Genomic DNA, 18,834 nt, shown 5'->3' on the forward strand with positions numbered 1-18,834 from the left:
TCTCCTTCTCTCTCTCTCTCTCTCTCTCTCTGGCTGTCCCTCTCAAATAAATAAATGAATAAATAAATTTTAAAAATTAAAAAGAAATAATAAATTTTAAAAAAGAAGCTCTTGCCTACCTGGTAAGCCTATTTAAAAAAAAAGCCCAGGATGTGTTCACAGGCATGGTCTTGCTGCAGGAGGCCCATTTTAAGTCGAATCAAGTACACAGAGGTGTAGCTGATTATTTTGAATAATTAAATGGTGTCAAAACCAGCTGTGATGAATAGCACTGGGGTCTCAAATCATAAATAATTGAGAAACCCGAGTTGCATTTGATCATCCTGATCAAATTTTGCTCTCGAGAGGATAAATGTTTGTCCTGAATACCATCAACATTGTTAAATGCCTCAGTATTCTTGCTCAGTCATCCAGCCCACAGTCAATTGAACTAAATCACTTTAATACCACACACATTTGCGGTCCTCATGAATACAAAACGTTTGACTTAAACCACGTTCTTTGTAGTCAAACAGGCGCCTTTTTGGGTCAGCATCTCATCGTTCCATTCAATAGCTGACAAGCTTTTGTCTATTCTATAAAACTATTCTATGTTCTTTCTGTCCACCTCTTTTGTTTACATTCTGCTCAAAAACAATACCCAATACCACAACTAACAACAATAAAAAACAAAAATAATCCCTATGACTTAATATAAAATGAATTGTCAATATAACTGCTCGAGAAGGATTCTGGTCCTGTTTTTATTCTCCATTGTTCACGCGGATAACTGCCCCTGCTAGGTGTGTGGCTTCCTCCTGGTACTTCACATGAGTCCCATCACGAGCATTTGTGGGAAGAGGTGGGCACAGGAAGTGGGAAGAGGACAGGCCATTGTCCTTTCCATTACAGTGGAGAAAGGGAACGAGAAAGGAACCCACTTACCAGAGAGTGAGAAGACAGCCGAGCTGCCATGCACACTTGGCCTCCCTGGCACAGCTCTTGGTGCCAGAGATGTGCCTCAGTGAAGAAAAGGGCAGTCTGTTTAATAGCTCCTCATTGACACCCTGTCACTGCTGAACTGGCACAGAACCCGGAGCTGGCAGGCGGGGTGGTGTGTGCCACTCTCTACCTTGTTTCCTACACACCAGCTCTTCAAATCAGAGGGCTGTGTTAACCCAAGTCTCCTTTCCAAGTTATTAACCATCAAGAAAGCAGCAAGCCGATTAATAATGAGCCCAGCGACTTGAAAGATGTTTACTATGTGGGTTTCTTTTTTCCTAGCGTCTTTAGAATGTGGATGATATTAACACCATTTTTTTTAAGTGAGGAAACGGGGGATCAGAGAGAGATGAAACGATTGGCCCAAGGATTTACAAAACTCACTAGTGGGTGCAGAGCCAGCACCCACTTCCTTGGATGCCAAACCTCCTGTCTCTACTATGTCATGTGCAGTCCCCAAAATGACATGGAATCAGAGAGCTCTGCTGCTCCCAGACAGACAATCCTCCCCTGACTGGTTTCTTCTCAACCACTGACACACGTGGACACACAGGACAAGGGCTCTAATTCCCCTTCTCCACCATGGAGCATAGGGTGCTGTAAAATTATCCATGAACAGAGTGAGACAATCTCCAAGGTGCACTTTTGTTGTTGTTGTTGTTATTCTGTTCTGCTTAAAACCAATTCAGCTCAAGCTTACAAAATCCCAGTGAAAGACTAGTATGGTTTCTGGAAATTAATTGCCAGTTTTGAAACATACCTCAAAATCCTCTGAGAAGCCATGCTGGTTATTAGAATACAGCTCACCGATGTGTTTAACAAACTGTTTGACAGGAATGGCTTCCATGTCATCTGGGGGAATAAAATGATATTCAAAGTCACACAGAATACCTCCATAAAATAAATGACACTGAAAAAAGGAAATCATACTCAAGACAAACATTTGCCAAGAATGTTATAATTGTTCCATCTGAAAGAGATGTCCTGAAGAAAGGACTCTGGACCTCATCGGGGCTTTGAATCGCCTATAAGCCACATTAAACAGGGTCTTTTAAAGAATGTGTAGGCATACTTTTCTTTTTATATTAGACAATTTACATAGCTAAATAAACAGTCTGATCTAGCCAAGGGCTCTCATTTATCAAAACATTTACCGAAACCTGTGTTAAATTTTTTTTTTCAATTGCTATTGAATGAGTTGAGCTGTGATGTGGAACAATTATGTTCTCTTTCCAATCTTTAAAGTCTACACGATCTTTTGTATACAGATAGATGCCCTTGTGCCAGCTGGTTGTGGGTACAATGCCATCTATCTTTAAGTGCTCAGAATTTTAGCTCAAGACAGCTGTGTCTCCATGGTGCCAGATAATCAGTTTGACGGAATTAACTGGTTTTTTGTTGTTTTTTTTTTTTTTTTTTTTTTTGGTGTTGACAGACTAGGTATAGAGTTCAGGAAGACCCCCACTACTTAGTTTATTGGAGCATTGTTACTTCAAAAGAACATTTTCAGATCTCGAGTTCAACGTAAGCTCTAGGTCTATTCACAGAGATCCATTCTGAATCTTGACTCTTGCTGCTCCTTGGTCACACCAACTTCACCGCAGCTCCCTGAACTCCTCCGCCTTCGGCCCTCCCCCGCAAATATTTCCTCTTAAAAATACTCTGCCGAATTTGAGATAAACAACAGACATGACATTTACTTTATTCAGAGTGAAAGATCTTTGGCAAACGCACAAACATCTAAACTTTCACAGATGCTTCTCTTAGCAAAGGGTATGAAGAACTGTATGTGTAAATGAGGTCCTACTTTGGCAAGAATTTTATAGATCCAGGCCTGACAATCTGATTTCTGTTCATCTGGTGACAGTTAACATTGACTATGTCATTCCTTCTTTACTTTCTTTTGAGAGAGCAAAGCTCTAGGGTGGCTTTTTGCATCTATTGACATTTTCAAACTTGAATCATTCTTAAGCAGAAAATAGCATCTCTTAGACTTTGTTTAGGAAAGGTGATTTATATGACCAGTCATATAAGTTGCTGGGTGTAGAAATGGCACTTCTTTCAAGTAGGTGATGTGCTATAAATATAAATCCCCTCTGCGGGAACCCTTCAAGTCCTGGTCATTTTAATAGGTAATCTTATGAAAAAAAATTGCCAAGTTATTTACAAATATTTCAGGATTGAAGATGTTCATGAATATGCAATCACTTTGTACGCCCAAGAAATCTATAGCTCCCGTGATGTAACCAGCATTAACAAACGCAGCAGAGCCAAAACGTTCCGCAGAATATTTAGCAGAATGGCATTCAAGAAAAGTTTCCAAAATTATCTGATCACTTAAAATGCTCCAAAGTAAGCAAATTCTACAGTAATAGTCAAATGGCCACGGTAAGCCATCAAGTTAAGTTGAAGAAACAGCGATTGTGGACAAAGTTGGGGAATCCCTGCGGTTAGTGAAAGGATAAACTCGCCCTTCGGCGTGAGACAAAGTGAGCGAGAGGAGACACAATCCAAGCCATGAACAGCCGGGTATGCGGAGCACAGAGGTGCCCTGTTTTGTTCTAAATGTCAGACACAACTCTTCAAGGGCAGAGTGACAGTTAATGTCCACGGAGAGAACAGTATTCATCCCAGGGTCCTAGTTTGGAATTTCCAGTTCTAATTAATATAAGACTCATCGACGGAGGATACAGTCTTCAGCTCAGAGTGAGAAAAATATCTCTTGTCTCTATGAATAGTATCCCGTAACAGCAAAGATGTTCATGCCTGTAAGGTGACTTAGGTGAAAACCATGCCATCTGGAAGGTCATGCAGAGCTCACCTCAAACTTGAAAGAAATGCTTTCAAGTTCATTGTTGATTATATTTTTTTTCCTACAAAGTGCAAAATGTGCAATTAAAATATCCAAGTTGGTGTCGCGTTTGCTCAGAAATATCTGTTTGTTACCTGCATCGATACATCAAACATTCCTCAGAGCTCAACAAGGTAATCATGAAGTAGCTGTCACCAGTCTCTTTCATTTGCATTTTTATCGAAGAAAATCTACCCGCCCTTCTGGTTTTCCAGGTGCCACCACAATCAGACTACGGGACAGGCACTCGCATTACACTGGCAGCCACCAGTTCACGCATCCCTAGCCTGAGGTCAAACCGCAAAGTCACAGCTCATGTCTCCCAAGATACATATGAGGTAAGGACTCGCTGGAAGTCCTGGTCATTTCCCTCTCACACAGTTCCACGATGTTCTCACAACGGGAGCCAGAGGTTTATGAAAAAAATAGTTTCACGCTGTGCCACGGGTCTGACTTGTTCCATGTCTATCCGTGAAGGTCCGGTGCGTTATCAGAAAATACCTAACATGTAATCTCTGCCTAAACTTACGAGTGCCATTCAAGAGAACAGCTGCATTCGTTAGTGACCGGGTATGCTCAGGGCACCGTATAAGTATCCATGTTAACCAGAAAGACAGATGGGTACAACGTGCACACCCATCTTACAGTTGAGAAAACAGTGTCTAAAAGATGAAATGAGGGTCAGAGTAAGCTGGCTGTGGACCAGAGTGGGGGGCTGTGCCTCAGAATACCTGGGCAACCACTGGCTGGTCAGCCAGGCACTAGATGGGCTCTGGTTAGGGGCACAATTTTGCACTGGTGCACAGATCACCCACAACGAAATGAAGACATGCCGGGTGTGGTGGCGCCTTTAATCCCAGCACCCGGGAGGCAGAAGTAGGAGGACTGCTTTGAGTCTGAGGCCACCCTGAGAAGACATCGTGAATTCCAGATCAGTCTGGACTAGAGTGACACCCTACCTCAAACACACACACACACACACACACACACACACACACATGACAAGAATAAATGTGTATGGTCACATGGTCAACAATATGACTGTGATTAGAATAAAACAGCAAATAAGAGACCTTGATCTGGGCTAATCCACAAAGGCGCAGGTGACAATAAGTGTCTCTATGCGACGGTGGTAGGAAAAATGTGCAGAAAAACAGTGGGCTAAAACGAAGTGAGCAGATTGGGGGTAAGTCGAGGCTCGATGCCAGGTTCCTAAGACGCAGCACGGGGGAGCAGTGCAGAGAAGAGGTGGTGCCAGGAGAAGGGCTTGCGATTGGAAAGCCTGCCCTGGCCGCCAAAGCCTGGGGTGAGGCTCCTCATGCAGTTTCTTTTCTTTTACTCTACTTAAAAATTTTTATTTCTTATTTATTTGAGAGAGAGAGAGAATTGAGAGAATGGGCATGCCAGGGCCTTCAGCCGCTGCAAATGAACTCTCCCCATAAAAATAGTTTTTAAAAGGAAACTACTACATGGAGCTGAAGATATGGCTTTGTGGTTAAGACATTTGCCTGCAAAGCAAAAGGACCCATGTTCAACTACCCCAGGGCCCACGTAAGCCAGATACACAAGGTGGTGCATGTGTCTGGAGTTTGTTTAGAGTGGTTGGATGCCCTGGTGTGTCCATTCTCTCTATATATCTGCCTTTCTCGATGCCTCCTCCTCCCTCGCTCTTAAATAAATAAATAAATAAAATGTTTAGAATATATTTTTATTTATTTGAAAGACAGGGAGGGACAGAGGGAGGGAGGGAGAAAGAGAGAGAGAGAGAGAGAGAGAGAGAGAGAGAGAGCGAGCTTGTCAGGGCCTCTGACCATTGCAAACAAACTCTAGACCCCTGTATCTAGCTTTACTTTGGTACTGGGGAATCAAACCCTGGCCATCAGGTTTTGCAAGCAAGCAAGCGACTCTAACCACTGAGGAATCCTTCTGGCCCCCCTCATGCAGTTTTCTTTACAAGAAACAGGTGAGGGGAACACAGATATCCTCATGACATATGTAAGAAAACTTGAGGCAACTTGTCCAAAATGAATGGCAGAGCTGAGCCCAGAAGCCAGGCCTATTGAACTTGCATTCTATGCCGATGTGACCTGTGACATGACGTTCATCTTCTGTCTCAAAACACCACGGTTTTACAGACAGAATACTGAAGTTAAGATGATAATATATTAGTTCATGATTTTGTGCTCGTATTTTTATGAATCAAATTTTTTGAGTGTGCCACATGTGATCACTAAATTCCTTCACTGAGGAAAGCTTGATGTCACATGACAGGTTACACTCAGCTTCGTGGCTTTAAGCTTTGTGTGGTTACAATTAAACTGTGTAAACCAGACAACGATTGCCCCCTCCTCATATTAGCCTCTAGTTTGTAGGTACTAAAAGCAGAGTATCAGGAGATAAAGGGAAGACAGTAACTTATGCTTAAGAAGAGACAATACAAGGGAAGACAGTAACTTATGCTTAAGAAGAGACAATACGGACTGGAGAGATGGCTCCATGGCTCAATTCCCCTGTACCCACATAAAGCCAGAGGCACAAAGTGGTGCATGAATACGGAGTCTGTTTGCAGTGGCTGGAGGCCCTGGTGTGCCCACTCTCTCTTGTTTCTCTTCTCTCTGCTTGTGAATAAAAACAAACAAATAAATAAGTAGCTAAACATGAAGAAAGCAGCTTCCAACATCTACAGGTAGGTCTCTGTTGTCCTCAATTCTGCATAACTGCTACAGGCAAAGCCAGCAACACTGTAGGCTTCTCTAACCTACGCCTGTTCTGCCTTCTCTTCTCCATCTTAGGGAGAGAGATAAATCAAGAAAACAGGGTATACTGTTCTTGTTGCCTTCTCTGGTTTGATATTAGAAAGGAAATGTCAACAGGCATGGTTGTCCCTGGATGTGTATGCAACTTCGTCAGCCTGTGCAGCCATTAGCTGTGACCTCAGGAGAGCTCTGTATCTGCAATTATTTACTTATTTTAATTATTTACGTATGGAGTCCTTTCTCCAGCCGCCATGCCCGCAGTTTTTATCAGCCCCCGCTGATCAAGCACATGCTACGGTCAGACTTGCTGGTGCGTGGCCTCTCTGGGATTTCCTTTCCCATCCGTGAAATGGCAGTAGTGACAATTCCTAATTCAGAGTGCTGTCAGAAGCAAGCCCTGGGGCTAGAGTGGTGGCTCAGCGGTTAAAGGCACTTGCTTGCAGAGCCAGACTGTCTGAGTTTGACTCCCCAGTACCCATGTGAACTCAGAAGCACAAAGTGGCACACAGGCATCTGCAGTTCGTCTACAGTGGCAGGAGGCCCTGGTGTGCCCACACTCACTCTCCTTTGGTCTGCTTCGTTCTCTGTCTCTTGCAACTAATGAAATAAATGTTTAAAAACAACTGTAAACACCGTCAGCACACGTGATGGTGGATGGCAAGTAGTGAACAGCCATTGTGACTCACTGTTCGGTGCCTTCTGTACGCAACCCTAGGATCCAGGGGCTGTGATCTCAAGAGATCACACGGTTGTTCCAACACACCGATCGTCATCTGAGCGGGGCTGGGCTGACTGTAGGCCCGCATTCTTCCATAGCGTAGCCCATCCGGGCCTGACGCTGGAAGGCAATTCTCAAGCAACGCAAGGGTGAAATGATCGCCTTTGCTTTAATGGTCAGCTCTGCTACCAGAAAAGTCACACGGGCAGCCGGCAGGATGGTCTCCTAGCTGATGCCAGGAATGTAAAGGGTTAAGAGTGCATCCCTCCCTGTCAAGATGCCAGCTTCTAGGCTGACTGGCTAAAAATCTAGTTAAGAGAAGATTCCCTTCCTGCTGACTTGGGAAATGGAGAAGCACTACATAAATAATACTAAGGGTCGACAGGTCCTTAAGTCACCTGCTCCGACCAAACAAACAAACAAAAGCTATAAGAAGCTCATTTCAGCCTTTTGCAGATCTCTGAACACTAGGCCAGATTCCCACTAACTGTCTGGAGGCAGCAAGAGTACATACGATCCTAGTACAGTCAAAGGCACTTGCTTGTAGACCTGCTGTTCCTGAGTTCAGTTCAAGAGGGCCCTGGCATGCCCCCCCCCACTCACTCTCTCCTCCAAATAAATACAAATATTAACCCCCCAGTCGAGAACTCAGCTCACATTGCTGCTGCTCAGGCCTCTTCCCCTGACATGTCCTCAACTGGACCACCGCCAGGTATTGTTAAGCACACCTTTCGCAGAGAGACTGATTTCTGCCTCGAATGCCCTCCCCGCCTCCTAGAGACCAAGCTGAGACCTCTAGGATTGGTAATACCGCTGTGTCAAACGAGGAAGGTAAAGCAAATAGGAGATATAAGGACACCATATCAAGATTTTCGTTCCCGTGTTGAAACACAACAAATAGATTTTAATGTGAATCAGACTCTTTGGATGCAAGGAGTGTTTAGAGACTGGAACATTTTATGTCCTGACATAAAAAAAAAAATCTTTTCATTTATGGCACAATGAAATCAATGAAGAAAGGGCTTCATTATAGTCAAAAGACCAATGGATCTCCTTCGGAGATAATCTTTGTATAAATAAAATATGCCAACAAGGTTGGTTTAATCCCAAAGGTTTTAAACTGCATGTTTAAAAGCCTTTCATATGCTGGCACCCTGCTGAATCCAGTGACCTTCAAATTATTAAGATGATTTTTAACTGCTGGAAAGGCAAGAATCATCTCTGGATTTCTAAACCACTGAGTAGCAGTGGCATTTTGTTTGGCAATGTTCTTATTAGAAAGTTAGATTTTTCTCATTTCCAGAGGAAAGCGCCTTGTGAGGAGATTTGGTCTTGACAAGTTGCACATCTGGTGAATTCTTTCAATATGTACTTTAAACAGGTTCATGTCATGAGCTAAGTTGTTTATGTTGCAAGGTTTATATGTAATGAATGCATAAAAGGATGATTATAATTACAGCAAGTACACATTTTGTTATGTACCTAAGCAATGCTTCATTAATAACTAATGAAAATATTATCCAAATCTGTTATTTCAAAAGTCAGCTAACTGTCTGGCTAGGAATGTGGCTCATTGGTAGAGAGCTTGTAAGGCCTGGGCTCAACCCTGGCATCTCCAGTGCACTCATACCCACACAGGGACACGCCTAGATCACTGGTGCCCACCACCATTCTCATCACCGCCGCCATCGCTCAGTGCCAGGCTTGAACACAGGGCCTTATGCACGGTAGGCTAGTGTTCCACCAATCAGCCACCTTCCCAGCCTTCTTCTTTCTTTTTCTTCCTTCCTTCCTTCCTTTATTTCCTTTTATATATTTAGTTATTGGTTTGTTTATTTGCAACAGTGACTTGTTACGTAGCTCAGGTAGGACATGAACTTGCTTTGTAGCCAAAGATGGTTTTGAACTCATGATCCTTCTCCTCTTGCTTCCTGAGAGCGGGACTGGGAGGTGTTTCCACCCCATTCTGTAGCCAGAGTTATATTGTTTTCAATAGCTAGAGTTTTAAATGTTAAGATTAATATGGATCCAGGGTAGGATGGTTCATACCATAAAGCTGCTACCTGGAAGGCTGTGAATCTGAGGCCAGCAAGACCTTGACTCAAAAACAAGAAATCTTAAGAGAAACCTGTGCATACTTTGATACCTTCTAAGGTACAGAGCAGACGATGTGACTGGCAGTGGGTTACACCACTCAGTCATGCTATATCCAGTAAAAAAGGAGTAAGGACAGGGGCTGGAGTGATGCCTTAGCAGATAAGGCATTTGCCTGCAAAGCCTAACAACTGGGGTTTAATTCCCAGCACCCACATACAACCAAGTGCTCAAAGTGGTTACTTCACAGAGGCTGGAATCCCTGGCATGCCCATTTTCTCTGTCTCTCCTCTCTCTCTCTCTCTGCTTGCAAATAAATAAATGTTTAAAAAATAATGAGGATAGGAAGCCAGTAACCAAGAAACATTTGTGAAACTGTTCTGAGTCAAAGCCCTGTCCGTTCTCAGCAGTAGCCACCGTGTCGCTTACCCACCCACCACGTCTGTCCCCAGACACCACACACGGGCTGATCTGGGCAGTTCAATCTTCCTGTTGCAGAGATTGGAAGCTCATCTGGAAACACTTCTCTCATGTGGATCAATAAGTATTCTTAAAAAATATTATTTTCATTTATTTATTAGAGAGAGAGGAGAGAATGGGCACACCATTGCAAACAAACTCCAGATGCATGCACCACCCTGTGCATCTGGCTTACACAGATTCCGGGGAATAGAACCTGGGTCCTTGGGATTCACAGGCAAGTGCCTTAACTGCTAAGCCATCTCTCCAGCCCAATAAGTACTCTTGGGTGTAGTGTTCTTCCTACTGTGTTCAGTCCCAGCCACCCTATTCACTGTGTACAGCATTTCCATATTTTATGTAAGTTCTGGTGAGCCCAGGAACAAAAGGACTTCTTAAAAGACTGTTAATCAGATTAACACAGGTGGAACACATTATAGATCCTAAATTAATACATTTCTATGAGAATTAGCAACTAGAAATTCTTTTTTAAAAGTCTACAGACCTCTGTCAAAAAGTTAGAACTGCTTTCTTTAGTTTTTTGACAATTCTAGGACACTGGACCAGCCCGTGGAGCTTTCTGATTCCACTGATGCCTTGGGATTTGGAGCTCAGAGAAGCAGGCAGATGTGGATCACTCTTAATCCCAACACTAGGGAGGCCGAGGCAAGTCTGAGGCCAGCCACGTACAAAGTGGGGAAAATACATGTTTAAAGAGATTTCTTTGGGTTGCTGAATATTTATTGTGGTAATTAAATAGGTGAGAAATATGGCAACAAGCATTTAAAAGCCATTTCTGTTCTAAGACACCTGCTCCCAGGTGAGGCACGGCCGACAATTTATTACAGCATTTTCAGAGGGGTTCAGTGAACTGAATACACCACCACCAGCAAAACAAGCAAACAAAAGAAGGCACAGAAGTGTGAGGCGGGTCACATCCTGCGGATGCAGTCATTATCACAGAGAATTTTAACCTGAGGACTCTGGAAATTCTCTCTTCTCCGTGACAACCGGGATTAATAATGCAACAACCTGGGAAGGCAAGTTTTGACAGCTCACACTCGGGTTCCATTTGTGGTTTTCAAAGCATTTTTTACATGTATTATTTCATGTGATCTTTAGAATTGCCCTGTGGCAAGAACAAGCATCCTGCTCCTTTGATAGATTCTGGAAACCAAGGCTCAGAGACATCAGCACACTGACCAAAGGATGCAGGATTTCAGCCAAGGTGAAAACTTAGGTTTTCTGATTCCTAACCAAGTGGTAAAAGAAAATCAAAACCGAGAAACCACCTGAGAGGTATTTTGACCATTTATCCTTTAAAAATGGATCTCAACTGCATAGCAATCCAACAACTATGTTTGACAGACAAATCAAGTCCAAAGAGAGAAGGCCTCCAGGTATTTCCCAGTGGTCAACTGGAATGAGCCACATATTTTGTGGTGATGGAGCCTGAGAATTCCTTTCTGCTTCCTCTCCACACAGGTACAATTCTCTCCACCATGCACAGGGAAGGAGAGGAGCCTTTGGTAACAGAGCCTGGCCCCTTCTGTATGGAAATCCTCTGGCTGCCCCAGACTATGAGCCAACAGGAATGAACACGATTTTGCTGTAACCCTTATTATTTCTGGGACAAGTTTTAGTGAAAAGAGCTGACCAGAAGATAGCCAACCCTAGCCGTTACTCAATGACAACTTAAGTGGACATACAAAGGGACAATTAAGCCCCCAACCATAAACCACACCTAGTGGCCCTCTGCAAACAAAAGAAACATTGCTAGCTGGCAGATGCATGCAATGCTGAAGCTTAACAGTGATGGCTTTTAAGAACTTTAAGGTTGTTTTCTGAGGTTCGTGCACCAACCCAATGGTTTTAAAGTGCCTACTATGTGCTGAGAATTTATTCAAGAACTGAGAACCCTTCTCCCCGTCCTTATGGAACTCACTGCAGTGCACAGTGGTAGAAAACACATACACGGTATTAGTTGGTGGGAACTGAATGAACAATGAAGACAAAATGGATCAGTGGGTGTGGAGGGGTGGCGTTATAATAAAAGTTGTGCCTCTGCACAAAAGGGAATAATTAATGCCAAGATGAAAGATGCTTGAGACATCCTAATATAACCCAGCAGTATGTTTGAATCTGACAAGAGGAAAAGGATGTTAACAAAAAACTGCCGAGTAATATCTTCAAATTCCACATCCTACTTACAACCTACTGTTGAATCTGAAAATGTCTGTAAGGTTTGCCAGCACACACTATGATGCACTGCGCCAATCCCTGCCCCGAATACTGCCTTATCCTTATCCTTAAGAACAAGTGAAATAGACAGCAGACCAGTAACATGCTACACAAACCACATTACCAAGTGCTTCATGTTAAGAACTAACAGTATAAAATCTGAAGGGGAAAGAAAAAAATCACCTTTGAAACAAATGCATCACAAATTGTGGTTAAAAACCTGAGTACAAATTTCCTATCCGCAAATACTACTTTGTATGATTTTCCATTATCCACCGTCTCTTTCCTTACAGGTTATTGTATCCTACATGAACTCATAGTTATTTGATCCTTTATGGAGGATTTTATCATTTGGTAGATATGAAGAGGATTGAAGATTTCATTAAATTACCCATAGTGAAGTGTCTCTTAGACTGGGCAAGCTCTAAGAGGCTATAAACTGAGAAGAGACTCCAGGGGGGCTGGGGGAGAGTGGAGCATTACTTACCTGGGATAGGGGTGATGGGAATACTCTCATTGGGGACCACCCGAGGGGAGTTGCTATCTTCTACATAGAAGTGAGCAGTCTGAAAACATTTTCTGTGTGGGAAAGAGGGGAGAAAAAAACATGTCAACCGTGAGAGCACAGAAATACACTTTGTCTGAGTTTACTATTTTAACAGTTTTTCCCAGCTTTGAACATCACACAGTGCTGATGGCAAGCCCACGGAGAATTAGTAACACAGAAACACAGCATCCGGCAGAGACAAGGAGCCCCAAGGAGCTGAGTGTCTACTTTACGTGACAGCCATTTCCAACCTCAGAGTGAGCTGGAAGGACAGACCCTCACCACTTAAAGAAGTGGGAACTTGGCAGAGGAAACTTTTGCATAGACCACGAAGATCCCCTTCCGCCCCAATATCTTTACCACTGACAGGTTTCAGACAAACATTTGCTATTCTAAATCCCCAGCACCAAGTTCAAAACCACAGCTCGAAGCCCCCCCCAATGCAGTTATCAAACAGTCCAGCCATACAAGAGCACCACATTGTCTGTGCTCAGCCCAGGCCCCGGAACCTCGCACCACGCTTAAAAAGGGGGTCGGGGGGGGGGGGCTCCAAGGGGGCAAGCACTCCCGAATCAGAGGCCCCTGTCAAAGCACGTCAAAGGCCGGCACAGAAGCCCTCTGGTGTTGTCTGTCCTCGCTTGGCTTTTGTTTTTACCTGTACTTTAGGCAGAGCAGTGAGCACACACTGGTCATCATAGGACAGACGGTGGACAGAAAGGACATCGGCAGCTCACTGAGCCTATGCCGAGGATGCTGGCCAGCCCCCCCCCCCCAGCATCCACGTCACTGCTTGCTGCGGCCCTAATGAGCTGCCGGAAGCACAGACTGAATATTTAATGAGGCTGCTGAGTGTGAATGGCTATTGTGACCAGAGAAGGGTCCCTGTTCATCTGGCGGAGGGGCTTGACAATAGCCGGCCCTACTGCTGGGTCTTTTAACCAAGCAGGCGGCATCCTTCTGGTGTTCACTGTCACTGGGCTCTGTCCCACTCCTCATGCCAAGCGACATTTATGCAGACTACAGTTTTGCACTTTCTGGGGTCCACATTCTAGCTGCTTGAGAGAGTTAACTTTTCTTTAGAGCATCTGCCCATCTAGTCAAAATGGGATGTTTGTAAGATGCCAAAAAAAGAGCTCAGGAACAGGGGGTTGGGGAATGAGGCAACTCTATAAGCCAAACAAGATCCTGGTGAGAACAAGAACTCTGTCAAGTTTCTAAGTTTCTCGGCAGTGTCTTACGGGGCCACCACAACCATGTGCCGTCAGCAACGATCACTGGTCCAAGAATGAAGCGCTTCCCTTTAAAGAGGAGTGTGTTTTCACGTGGAAAGCAGTTCTAACCTCAGATCTCGATGCAGTCTGCAATGCTTTTCCACACCGGCAGGGGTCCTGAACATAAATGGCACATCTCTCACAGAAGCAGTCCTGCAGAGCACTGAGGAAAACGGTGTTTCCTATGTATGAGTCACCTGACATTTATAATATGGGCAGCCTTTACCTAAACTGAGGAGGAACTTACTCAAACTTTAACTGTATGGGTATGAAATACGCATTTTTGTGGGCGCCAGTGCAACCATATGGTGCCAAAGGCAAACAAAAAACAAATGTGACCCCCCATATATAAAATGCAACTTCCTTCTGCTTCTAAATTAGCTATTGATTCTGTCCTGTTGGCTTCCCTCCTCCCCTCTCTCCCTTCCCGTGTGCACGGATGCCCGGAATGTGGTAGAGTGACGGCGCAGTCACGGACTTCAGACACAGGCTCCTTGGTGTGTCTTAGCCATTTGCGTCCTGGCCATTGGGGCCCCGCTTTTGTTCAGATTTCAACGGCCTGGAGAATCGCTCGTGGTCACTATGACAGGCACATAAATGTGCTGGGTCAGCTTTCAAAAACAAAGTTTGGTCTGGGCATGGTGGCGCGTGCCTGTGACCCCAGTACTCTGGAGGTAAGAGGATCTCGAGTTCGAGGCCGGCGTGGGCTACACAGTGAGAGTCTCGGCGCCCTCCTCCCTCGCTCTCTCTCCCTGTCTATATGTGTGTGCGCACGCATATGTTACAGTCACTCTGCCTATAGAAGGTCTAAAATGCAAAGCCGTTAGGTGAAGGTACTTATAATCAAGCGCCTGGGGAAAGAACTCTCCGACGGCGATGATTCTTCCCAGAGCCGGGCAGACAGTCCAGCCAGCGTCTCTGTGACATGAGGACTAGGGGCCATGCATTCTTGATGCTGCCTTGTGGGCTGCAGCAGACCTCTCTGAAATGCCCCATGGGCCGCTGCTTATCATAGATGCTCCCTGGAGCACAGCAACTCTGTGATTGCCAGAGCAAGGCTGGCGAGAAGCGGTGAGGGTCAGGAAACCCGGCGGACAAAGCCCCACGCAGCTGTGCATTGTGCGTCTCACAGGCACCAACTCCCCCGACACACACGCGCACACGAGCACACACACACGCAAGATGTGTGCCACTGACTGCAGAACCCAGGGAGATCTCTGCACTCAGAGCAAGGGTTTCGAGGCACGGCGAGGCATCCCCCACACCTGCACGCGGTGCGTCCTTGCCATCGTTAAAACCCTGTCCTTAAGCCTGGCTAAGCACTGGAGTAATTTATAACGAGTTACATGTGGATCAGAGGATCTCTGCAGAGAAATTAGCGAATACAATGAACAAAGGAGAGAAATCACTTAAAGTCACCTCAAATCCTCTTCCTTCAAGGAATCCCTGTAAACATGCTGGCAAGTCTGTCCAACCTTTTGCTCATCTATCTCCGGCTATTCCTTTATATCTTCAGTAATTCTGGAAGCAGGATCCCCAAGACAGACAGACTGCTGCCCTCACCACGCTTGTGGTTTTTGTGAGAAAACTGACTAGGACATGGAGACACATAACTACCTATGTACTTATGGGGAAAACTCCACAAAGTGGGGCAGCGATTAGCCTGGGGTGAAGGAGGCGTCTTGCCTGGGGAGGCAGCCGTACGGGAGCTGAGTGCTGGTGGCAGGAAGCGAGCCGGGCAGAGCTCACCTCCAAGAACACGCCGAGGGACCGTGAAGCTGGCAGGTGTGGCTGGACAGGAGGACAGAAGCCCCGTCATCAAGGGCCTGCTGGCCACACCAAGGGTCTTCACTGGTGGCTAAGATCAAAGGGAGGTGAATGGAGAACTCCAGTCTCGAGTGATGGTCTTGGCTGTCTTGGTCAAAGGCTCATGTGGACTGGTCTGTGAGGAACGGATCATAGGGAATGAAGAAGGGAATGGGCAGATCAACTATGGGAGACTGTTGGGATCTCCCCAGTTCAGGAGGACGCACTTTTTAAATGTTTTTATTTATTTATTTGACAGAGAAAGAGGGGGGAGAAAGAGAGAGAAAGAGAGAGAGAGAAAGAGACAGAGAGAGAGAAAATGAGTGCACTGGGGCCTCTAGCCACTGCAAACAAATTTCCAGACTTATGCAACCCTTGTGCAGCTGACTTATGTGGGTCCTGGGGAATTGAACCTGGATCCTTTGGCTTTGCAGGCAAATGCCTTAACCACTAAGCCATCTCCCCAGCCCAAGCTGCACTTTTGAAAATGCTTCTTTGCTTAATAACAAATGATGACTTATACTATAACCACATTCATTAATTACAAATGTGGCTGGCATGCCCATGACTAGATTTGCTTAACCATGCACTGTGTGGCAGTGCAAGGCTGCTAATATGTGAGGGGTTCCTGCAGTAATCATGCCCCAGGGCTCCGCAGAGGGCTCCAGGCTGCTTTCAGTGTTTGGCCGCCTTTCCAACAATGTGAGGTATCTTTGTGTATACACATTCTACGCTGTGATTTTAATATTCCTGCCAAAGCAGTCGGGTTTTACAGGGTATTATATTTCAGTTTGTTTCTGATAAGTCCCATGACCAAGTTTCTTTCTTGATCTTCAGCAACATATAGGAATAAAGAAAGTCAAAGCAGGGAGAAGCTTCAGAGAAAAAGGAAGGAAAGCCCACAGGTTCTAATGCCTCTAAAGCCCTAACCAATAGTATGCTGCAAGGAGTAGGATTGGCTGTAATTGTGACCATTAAGCGAGATGGAGACGGCCTTTCTGAAAGTGCACCAGAGTGTGCTACTGTGTTTGCGACTTCAATTTTCTACCTAGGTCAAAGTCGCGTAGCCTAAATGTCCCTCCTCAAATAAGACCACTTTGTAGGGTCACGAAAAGCCTTCTACAATCACCATATTTATGCAAGTTTCATCTTAATGAGAAGGAGATCTTGTTTACAGTGGAACAGAGATACATTCACAGGATTAACAAGTACCAAGCATCACCCAGCGTGTCCTCACCACATATTTTACCCCCATCCTCGGGCCCTGTCCCATTTTACCGCCCACCCTTTCTGGGCTGCTTGCTCACTCTTCCCTCTACGCCTTAGGTAACTATTTTCACTGGCCCGTTGGTCATCCAAAAAAATTATTTCCTGCTTTACTTCATTTATACTTGCAGTATATATTTTTATGACACCTGAAGTTTCCCAACTTAAGGGATACCTCAGAGTTAGTTTACGGAGGTCCACAAAGGCAGTCCATCTTGCTCTCCTCTTGTGCCTCTCTTTCTGTGACCCTGGTTATTAACCCAGGGTACATATCTCAAGTGAAGAAGGTGGGACACAGCCCGTGTATTCTGAAGCTCTGTTCCCTGAGGGAGCTGGCATGCACAGTTCCCAGTTAAGAACCACAGTGACAAAGGGACAGTGGTTCCTAAGACTCTCCGTCAAGGCCACTATTGAAAACAGAATCACCTTGGGCTGAAGAAATAGCTCAGTGGTTATAGGTGCTTGCTTGCAAAGCCCGACAACCCAAGTTCAAGTCTCGGTGCCCACGTCAAGCCCAATGCAGAGTGGCATATGCATCTGGAGTCCATCTGCAGTGGCAGAAGGCTTTTCTTCTTGTGTGTCTGCCTTTTTAATCTGTCTCTCTCTCTCTCTCAAGTACATGAATAAATATTTTTTAAAAAATAGAACAACCTTAAATGGAAGGTGTGTGATGTCATGAAAGTACCTATGAAAGCTTTATGAAAATTTACAGGATCCCTTATGGGATAAGAAACACTCATTATGCCTTCAAGGGTCTTAGTACATATGTGCTAAGCACTGCACATACGTGAACAAGAGGTTCAGTGTCTTCTGTTAGAACCTAACTTCAGAGAAACAGGATGGCTTTCTCTAAAGCCTTTCACATGGACTGAGTTGAAAAAAAGAAAGGCTTTTCCGTGAAATGACTGTTCAGACATTTCTCAAAATTTCACTCTTAAGCGAACTTTCAATCACTGTTATGGACTACTGTTCCTTTCTGATAATAAAGTGCCCTTCAGTAGCTATGAGGAACTGACCTTGTGGAATGTATGTAGCTGAGGTTGTTCTGGTGCCCCTGGGCTCCAAAGTGTCTAGGCACCTCAGCACATCTGGAAACCACCGTTCATGAGTGTGGACTGAACACTCTTGAGATGGGAGCGAGCAGGAGGCCATTCAGTGTGCGCGAGGCTTTCTTCCACTTCCACTCACTGGGCGAGGCGGTGTGAGTGTGTGAGTGTGTGAGTGTGTGTCCCCAGAGCCCGAGGTGCTCTGGATTAAGCCTGCAACATGAGTCCCCAGCCGCCTGCTGCAGATCGTGTCACGGGGACGATCTAAATCAGCCGTAAGTTGTGTTCCGCGGACCTTAAGCTCTGACTATGCTTGCTGGCTGTTGGTTTTCCTCGCTGCTATGCCGATGCAAGGTGGGGTGAGCCAGCTTCTTCTGCCATTGGTGGTGCTTCCCCTGGAGTCCAGGAGCCAGAAATAAACCCCTTCTTCCCATGAGGTTGGGTGTTTGTCCAGCAACGAGGAGCTAACTACAAGAGTGGGTGCATGGGCTGCAGAAAACCGAGGTGGAAGCTGGGAATCTGCTGGTTCCTCTGTTGGTCATAGTTCTGCATGTCTCTCCCCACAGCAAGCATCCATAGTGAATGACTCTGCCATTTAAAAGTACCTTTAAGGGCTGGAGAGACGGCTTAGTGGGTAAGGGGCTTGCCGGCAAAGTCAAAGGTCCCAGGTTCGATTCCCCAGTAGCCATGTAAAGCCAGATGCACAAGGTGGAGCATGTGTCTGGAATTCGTTTGCAGTGGCTAGAGGCCCTGGTGTGTGCACACGCTCTCTCTCTCTCTCTATCTCTGTCTCTTTTA

General features: G+C 45.2%; 1 protein-coding gene across 4 annotated transcripts in view; it reads right to left on the minus strand.

Annotated features, from left to right (window-relative positions):
• Positions 1–18,834, minus strand: part of Ptprg (protein tyrosine phosphatase receptor type G) — an 873,855-nt gene that overhangs the window by 41,096 nt on the left and 813,925 nt on the right. For 3 of the 4 annotated variants that reach the window (XM_004661265.2, XM_004661264.2, XM_045136198.1), the window contains 2 exons: positions 12,588–12,679; positions 1,742–1,833 (listed from right to left, as the gene is read on the minus strand). In XM_004661265.2, coding sequence (XP_004661322.1) covers positions 1,742–1,833; positions 12,588–12,679 — 184 coding nt within the window. Of the gene's footprint in view, positions 1–1,741; positions 1,834–12,587; positions 12,680–13,302; positions 13,381–18,834 lie in introns of those variants that run through there. The other variant, XM_045136199.1, reaches the window with a different exon arrangement.

Source organism: Jaculus jaculus, chromosome 16 (genome assembly GCF_020740685.1).
Source record: "Jaculus jaculus isolate mJacJac1 chromosome 16, mJacJac1.mat.Y.cur, whole genome shotgun sequence".
In the NCBI taxonomy this organism is placed as follows: domain Eukaryota; kingdom Metazoa; phylum Chordata; class Mammalia; order Rodentia; family Dipodidae; genus Jaculus; species Jaculus jaculus.